Below are 8,892 nucleotides of genomic sequence, written 5' to 3'. Positions count from 1 at the left end.
ATATATATATATATATAAAATTTACATACATATATACAATTCTAGCCTCTTATTATATTCAGATTAAATTTTAAATTTTAAATTGATTAAAAATAAGAATTACTCATTTCACTCCTATCCTGAGTCCATCAATTAAAAGTAATTTATGTTAACTTGACTGGAACAACGGATTAGTCGAATATCGACTGTCCATCGAGTTAATGGCAGTTCATAAATGGAGAGAGAGAACTAGAGAAACGGTTGCTGCGATCTACGGACTAGATTGCGCGGATCATTGAACTTTATGACCACGTAATGTACAATCTGAACGAAAGTGACGTAACGTCAAATCGCTTTGTCCATGTAACTAATCCCTCGTGAATTCTAAGAATGGACCGGTGTATCCATCGTGTTCACGTAACACCTCGATGCCAAAGATGCCTAGCATCACATCACACGCGAACGTAGGAAGAATTAATATTATATGTGTGTGATTATTCTAGGAATTTAATTTGCATATTTAGATCAGATAAATATTTACATAGCAAGGAAACACGCGTGATTTCTTGCTGCGAACAGATATCTTCGGCAGACATATTCTATAAAAATGAACTCTCATTAATCTATTTTGCATTAATAGACATACATGGATGCAGTTTCTTCCAGGCATATATAAAATGAATATTCATTAAATGCCCTCGTTACGGCAAATCTCGGTCTTTCAGACCCTTATCTAGATCGACGAATGTGCTAACAATGAAGAACGCGAAACGGTCTCTAAAGAATGTTCTCACTTGTAAATACATTTTACACGCTGATAAATCTATTTGATCTTTCTCATTAGTCGTTGCTTATCGCGTACACATCGTAACACATGTTGCGTACACATTAAACAAACTATAATATCGAAAAAGTATAACGGTCTTAATTTGCGCCGAGTAATTTTCCTTCTTTCGCATCGCGATCGATATTGCGCGAAGATTTTCTCTAGAGAAAAATGTGAACTCTCTACAGCTTGATAAAAAGTTCTTGTACAGTTATTTATCAGACATGCGTTTGAAAATACCTTCTATGTATTAGATATATGATATTGATCATTCTTCTAATAATATCGCTGCTCTAATTCGCCCCTGGCGTGTATTATCAGTTATCATTTAACGGTTTTATGAGTTTTACAGGTTTACAGAGTTAAGATATTCTACAGAAAAGAACGGTTTGCTAAGGTATTTAAAAATATAACTAGATACAAATCCGAAGATAATTTTCTTGGATCATTAAATATTTAGCTAGATAGAGAAAATTAATCTTGTTGGACCAGAAAAAATTTAACTATAAATCTGAAAATAATTCTATTGGACTATCAAAATAATTGTGTAGGACGCTCAAGTATAATAAGCAATGTTCCAAAAAAGGTTTTGACATTTTAGCAACCAACTTGAATATCCTACTAGTTACTTTGATGATTCAATAATATTATTTTCAGATTTGTATTTAGCTAAATTTTTCCGTGCAAATTTTCCTTAAAAAAAATTCATCCAATCGTTTAAAATATCTCTATATTAACGACGCTAATTTTTCACACCACCATTGATCTCTTCCAATTCTCAAGTATATGACCAAAAAAATATAAAAATTATTAAAATCAATATTTTCCTAAAGATGCGATAGATAGTCGTCTCGAATTTTCAAACTGTTATTTTTACATGTATCTTTCTCATTCAATGTAAACATTTTCTTTAGCCGGCAACTTGCTCTCACGATTCAAAACGCATTGCGAACAACGGTTACTTATCACTGTCTTTCTTCGCCAGATGTGCGGATTTCACATGGATCACCTTTATTATTATTGCAGTATGCAATCATAGGCGGTTACGACGAAGAACGGAAGAGCGTGCACAGGCAAAGGGAGGAGAAGGAAGAAGAGAAGGAGGAGGCAAGCCCGCGCCCAACTCCGCCGCTGGATGCTGCATTCCCGAGAGTGCACTAATGCATGGACTGGGTTATGTAAATAGCCACGATCCGACGTGCATTGGGTTAAATGCCCGCTTGCCATCTCTATAATATCGAATAACGGTACTTCGCGGTGCGATCGCGGAAAATGTAACTCCTTCGCGCGATATTATTCTCCTCGGCATCCTCGTACTCCTTCCAGTCGCGAAATCCGACAATAAAGCGAATATCACGATGTGACATGAATGGAACGTGATATTTTCAACGCGATGCCGATGACACGCGGAATTTAAGGCCGCCAGGTAACAGTGATTAAATTTGTAAAGCATCATGCATAGAGTATTATGTGTTGACTTGGAGAACGTCGATGTAACGTAAAATAGAATTTTTATTATGAAATAAACGAGGGATAAACGTTGCGATGAAGCAAGTTACATTATTTGATGAAAAATGAATTTTTTAAAGATTTTTTAATTAAAAAGAAATTTTTCGGGATTATAAGTTAAAGATCCATTGGTGCATCTAATATTATCACCTTTATATTTTAAAGATACACAGAAAAAATAGAAATTTACTGAAGTAAAAATTTAGACAGATACAGATCTAAAAATAATTTTGTTAAATTATCAAAATAATTATAGGACGCTCAAGCGGGTTATTAGCATGTCAAAATTTTTTTGTAGCATACTCATCATGCTTGAGTTTCCTACATAACTATTTCCTGTATAATTATTTGTCGGATAATTATTATTATGGCCCAATAAAATTATTTTCAAATCTGTACTAAAATTTTAAATATTTCAACAAAATCATTTTTTCGGTGTAGACTTTTGATACATTTTGTAGATTTCTAACTCCATTATATCTCATATCTTTACATTCGTGCTCGAACGCTTGTTATGTGATGTCAATATTTCGACACGTGATCATCGCATTCCATTAGATTCCTCTTCGCCGTTCCTAGAACGTCGCGCAAGAAGCCGACTTGAATGCTATAAATGAAATAACACCTCGGTCTGTCCGACAGATTAATCTCTTCCTTTCTTACAAACTTCGTCCCGCACGATCCACTTCGCGTTGTAAACATCGTATATCTCCAGAGAACACGAGCTAAACGGATATCGTTTAGAAGTTTCTTCGAAATCATGTAGCTTCGTTCCTTCTCGAAGCAAAGCTACGTAAAAATAGCGGCACTATTCGAACACGAGAAAAAGGAAACTAATTATGCTATTTTCCTGTCAAGGAAATTTTGTCATGCTGTACTTAACTTAGTTTACTTAACATATTTTATCAGCTTTTATTTTAACCCAACGCAAAAGTATTTATATCCCCAAGTTATTTACTAGATTTCAATACAACTTGAGAAATCTAATCAATACCTTTAAAAAATATAATAAAGTCATATATGTATTTTTACTCTTTATCACACATGTTAATTAAATATTAAACCTATAATTATTTTATATCATTTTTCTAAAAACTGAATTGAAACTTGTAGTATTCTATAAAAAGATCAAATATTTTATTAACAAAAGGATCAAGATCTTTTTGTAGTTCATATTCCATTTCAGAAATTTACTGGCAAAATTACTAAAAGACAACAAATAATTACTGGAATACTAAAACTGAACAACAGTACTCTTAATACTTAAAATAAATAATTAATGTATCTTTCAATATTGGATTTTTATAAGGATTACGTGGATATTATAAAAGCTAGAAAATACATCAAATGGGGCAAAATTTTTATATTTTTCAAGAAAACAAAATATAGGGAAAGTTAAACGCTAAGCTCGATTTAACGATATTACACAACGTTACAAAGATGGATGGCGTAACACGTGAATATGGAAGAGCAGAAGGCTATAAAAAGAAGTGCTCTCTTTTATAATTGCGACGAGTAGTTAGAACCATCGAGACGGATATATTGAAAAAAAATTGATCAAAGGAATCGCAGTTTAACGGTTGCCTTGAAATTGCCAACGAGGCGAGAGAACGAGCGTGCAATTTATTTGTTATTAGCGGCTATGTAAATGCATTGGATAGACAACAACGTTTCGGGTTACAAGACAAGAAGTCACGATTAATTCTCACGCGAGCAACAGGATTCATTTCTGCCGCAGCTTCAATTTACTCGAATAATTAATCGGTCTCGTATTTGTGAATTATCGTCGACCTGCAAAAATTCCGAGTCCTTTCTCACTCGAGTGACAGATGAGCTGGAGAAAGAATATAATTTGCGTTTCAAATGTCAAGGTAGAATTATAAGAGAAGAAAACGATCGCGATAAATTTTGAATTTTGCTGAAGTAAAATATAGATATAGATCTGAAAATATTTCGTTGGAATTCTCAAATTAATTACGTCAAATTAATTGTTGGAATATCGAAATTTGTTACAACATTGCTTTTCACATGCCTTTTCTATAATATTATTTCAATAGTCCATCCATCAAAATTATACTGATCCTTTGATCCAATAAAATTATTTTCAGATATGTATCTACCTTTTTTAAACGCTTCAGCAAAATCATTCTTTCCGTGAAGGTAAGAGTGAATTCGAGAAAAGCAGCATCTTGAGGGAGAAGCTTTTTTTCTTTTTACAAAAGAGTTGCATTGTTATCCTTTGTTGCAAACCGGTTACCGCGACGCGCGATTTCGCAATCGACAGGAAGGGCTCTTCCGGCCCTTACGAACCTTTCTTGGCCGATCGTATCTTATCCGCGTGACTCGTAAAACGTGCGAAACCGTTGGCAGGGATCAGGAAGGGAATCACGGGTGCGTGTCGCACCATGATGTATGCAATACGCAGGTGTGCGAAGGTGTGGAAGCAGCAATGAAGTATCCTCAAACGTACTTCTCAAGTGTAAGCAAATATAACTTGTTCTTAGACATGCGACCGTTTAATTGCGTTGTTTGCAGTCATAAAAAAGTTTTAAAGGTGTGCGGTGCAGGGGTGAAATCCAATCGTCTGTTTGTGAAGACGCGCGCCACTTTAAGCCTTGCAATACAATAAAAAGCATTGACAACAGGAATAGGGCACAACAAAGGCAATAAAATTCAACCTGTGGGAAATCCAATCAAACTGATACATGTTTCCTATTCTCTAAGGCCCAGTTTCTAAGTTAACTCTTGGTTAACTCTTAACCGAGGTTCAACTTATTCATTATCTCTTTCCAATTCTAGAATTGGAGTGAGCTGTGAAATTGGATCTAAAACTTTTAAAGTGAATCTCTTTGAAGAGTGAAATCTCTTAAAAATTGAAAATTGAGTCACTTTTAAAGATCGGCTCAATTTTTGTTTTTTAAAGTGAGATTCCACTTCAAAGTATTTAGAGAATATATATATAATAGATTGAAATTTTATTGCCTGTGTTATTTCCTATTATGGAAAGAACGACTTTGCTGAAGTGTTTAAAAATTTTACTAGATACAGATCTGAAAACAATTTCGTTGAATTATCAAAATAATTATCAAAATAATAATCAACGCTCAAGAATAATGATTAATACTGCGAAAAGTTTTGACATTCTAATTTTGGCGTCCTACATAATTATTTTGATGATCTAACAATCATTATTTTCAAATCTGTAGTATCTAAAGTTAAATTCTTAGATATTTTAACAAAACCATTGTTTTTACATTGTGTAACTCAATTTTTCAGATGCTTCAGTAAAATCATTCATATTGTGATTGTACATATTGTATAAAGCTGCGATTTTATATCCACAGTGAATTTTCGCACTAACGTTTCCAAGAAATCAACTTATCTCGCTGTTTGACGCTGCATACCGCATGATAGGACCACGGTTATCTTACGCAAACAAAGGAGGCGCACTGCGAATGAAGGGATTGTCGTTTAACGCGACTCTTTCGTTTCACACACGGCAGGTCATCGCGATGGCACAGAGAAGGGGGATGATAATTTTCTTGTAACGACTACATCATGGTGTCATAGTGTGAGATTAAAAAAGCAGGATGGTGACATCACGCGCTAACCCGGCTCCGGTCACTGGCTGGTCGGACAAACGTGCCACGGTGCACAAACACACGCACGTGCATTCGGATGGGTTTCACAAAGGCCTACCACGCGGGTCCCTCCGACTGATAATAATTACGGGAGGGGCTGAAGCGGACTTCCGCTCGACATATACTCGATCTATGGCGACCGGCTGTCGGGAGCGACAAACCACCTACGGATATTTCAGGAACGGACGCGACTTCGATGCTTTCCGCGACATTTATAGCGCGGACTTTTGCGAGCGGAAAATCAAGTGAAAAATCAAATCAACACGCTGCTTAACCCAAAATTTCTGATATTCATTGGCACAGAGCCAAACAATTGTCTTGTTTAAATAAAATATAGAACGTGATAAATGATAGAACGTGTAAGCGTGAGTTTTTCTCGACACCTGTGACATTTGATCATTCACTTGATCACACGAGATGTCTGTCATTTTTTTGTTATTATTTTTGTTATTATACTGTATGCTTATGTTAATAATTATAAATATTTAAGGAACAAATACTTTACAGATTAATTTGAGGATCTTAGTAGTCTAAGCGAATGGCTCCAATTACTGTCAGTAACTAAGTTATACTGTTTAAAGAAAAAGATATAGTGTTTATATTATATAATTATAATATCGTTCCTTTACTTCAAAAATGACACAACTCAAAAATTTAAATTTCTTAAAAAAGGGAAAAATTACTTTTCAATCTAACATAAAATTTAATTAACTAAATTAAAAATTATTAATAAAAAATTATTAATAATATTAATAAAAACAATACGTACTTTAACTTGATCAAATGTAATTTTTGTCATTTTCATTTTATAATCCTTAAAAAACTTTGTGATGTCGTTTTTTAAACCATCCTTTTTGAATTGCGACGATTTTTTTATAAAATTAAATTAATCAAATTCTTTTGATAATTGATAGAGTAATATTATATTTATCTAATTCATTCACAGTGGTAACTCGAAAATCTCTCTTTTAATTGTGTCATGTTTAAAACAAGGGAGCGATTTATTTACTTGTATCTCATTGGTCGGAATTTCATAATGTGCTACATAACATAGTTAACTCTAGAACATCTAGAGTTTACAGTAGGCTCGGAATAGATGTCCACTCACTGTGTGAATATTCGGTGACCGAATGGTACTCGGGTTGTTGCAATTATTCCAACATTTCCAATGAGATTCATCGCCCCGATATAATAACGTGCAATGAAAGGGTAAATAAAGGAAATAGTAGAGGAAATAGTGTATTATGGAATCCCAGTATATTATGGGATGTAACTTTACGTTGTTTCGAACGATTAGTCATCATCCGCCTGATGGCAAATCGGGGAACATTTAACAACGAAATAAAGACAAGCGGAAACGTGGTCTGCTACTTTCGGAATAAATAATCGCATTGCTCGTACATAACATGAAAGAACGCTCTGTCGTTTCAAGCTGTAAAATGCGTCATGGTCAAAGAACACCTGGCCCTTTTCTATCGCGTCGCTGAAAGAAGAGAATCGAAGAACGGAGATTCTGAGAATGCAAATATATATCAAAGTCGTCAAAATGCGACAGAAACTCATTCTTCGAAGTCGTAAATTTCTAATCCTTTAAATTAAAGATAGAAAACATTCTTTCTCAATCTTTAAATCTAATTCAAAATATTGGAAAAAAGTCTAATAATAGAACAAACTTATAGGGAAAGAATGATTTTGTTGAAAGATCTAAAATTTTACTGAAAATAATTTTGTTGGATCATCAATAATTATGTTAAAAACGAAAAAATACTACAAAATATTTTGATGTTCTAACACTCTGAGATTCCAACGAAATTAATTTGATGAGCCAGCAAAATTATTTTCAAATCTGTATCCAACAAAATTGTAGATCTTTCAGCAAATCTTCATAGATGACAGTTAAAAGTTTTGATGAAATAATTTCAATCGAATGTTCAGTTAATATAAACACTAATTTTACTTTTCTAAATATTATCTTATAATTTTTTATTTTTTATCTTTTACTTTTTTAATTATTACTATAAACGATTGCATGTATGGCTTTGGCCATAAATAAAAACTTCAAATTATTGTATATTCTTAGAAAAGGCAGTAAAATTAAAAAGGCAGTAAGAAAAAACTAACAAAATACTAAAACTAAACACAAAAATAAATAATATTTTTCACTAAATCTATTTTTTCATTTACTATTCGTTAAATATAAAATAGAACATTTACGTCAATTTGTGAGGATGCTTTATAATTTTAGCTAAGGCTGTATTATATTAGCTAAATATTGCGCTAAATGAAATACAGATATTATTAGACTTTTTTCAGTAAAAATTAAATTCAACCTTCTTTGTCGGATTCCAAAGATTATGAATTGACATAAAATTCTTCGAAACGATCGATTCAGTTACGTAACAGAAAGTGCGCTCTAATTCCTTTGTGCTAGTACCGTATCTCTATGGCATTTCAGTTATCGTATCAGGATCTTGAATCATTTCGAAACAAGTAAAGTGGTACCCTTTCAGGATTCTAAATAAGCCGTGTTACGTTGACAACGCATTCTGAATGAGATAAAGAGGTATGTTCGTATGTCCGAGCTGAGAATGTTTGAGCGGGGAGATGCTCTCCGGGGATGAATGTGCAATAATACAGATAATACGACGAGGCATAAATAAACTCACCTTTCGAAGTTTCTCCAATTCATTCGCATCTGCAGCCGACTGTGCCGCCTGTCAAGAATAGAAAGTATCGAATTATTTGACGGCCGCCGCTTTATATGTAACGCATTAAATGAGCATTTTCAACGAGAGTAATCGCGAACCTTCGACTGGATACCGCGCGTTGCATCTTTCGACATTTAATCGGTCCAGCACAATAGGAGATATGCGGCCGGCAGAAATCCTATTTATTGTATTTAAATCGAGAATTGCAAAATTCAGACGCGTGAGCGCG

At 33.8% G+C, this 8,892-nt stretch overlaps 1 protein-coding gene across 1 annotated transcript in view; it reads right to left on the bottom strand.

Moving 5' to 3' along the window:
- Nucleotides 1–8,892, bottom strand: part of LOC108694341 — a 43,237-nt gene that overhangs the window by 32,220 nt on the left and 2,125 nt on the right. Inside the window, exon 2 of the mRNA XM_018203765.1 lies at nucleotides 8,622–8,669. Coding sequence (XP_018059254.1) covers nucleotides 8,622–8,669 — 48 coding nt within the window. The remainder of the gene's footprint in view (nucleotides 1–8,621; nucleotides 8,670–8,892) is intronic.

The sequence above is a fragment of the Atta colombica genome, unplaced genomic scaffold, assembly GCF_001594045.1.
Source record: "Atta colombica isolate Treedump-2 unplaced genomic scaffold, Acol1.0 scaffold12, whole genome shotgun sequence".
NCBI lineage: Eukaryota > Metazoa > Arthropoda > Insecta > Hymenoptera > Formicidae > Atta > Atta colombica.
The sequence above is the reverse complement of the archived record's forward strand: the minus strand, read 5'-3'. Positions and strand labels throughout refer to the sequence as shown.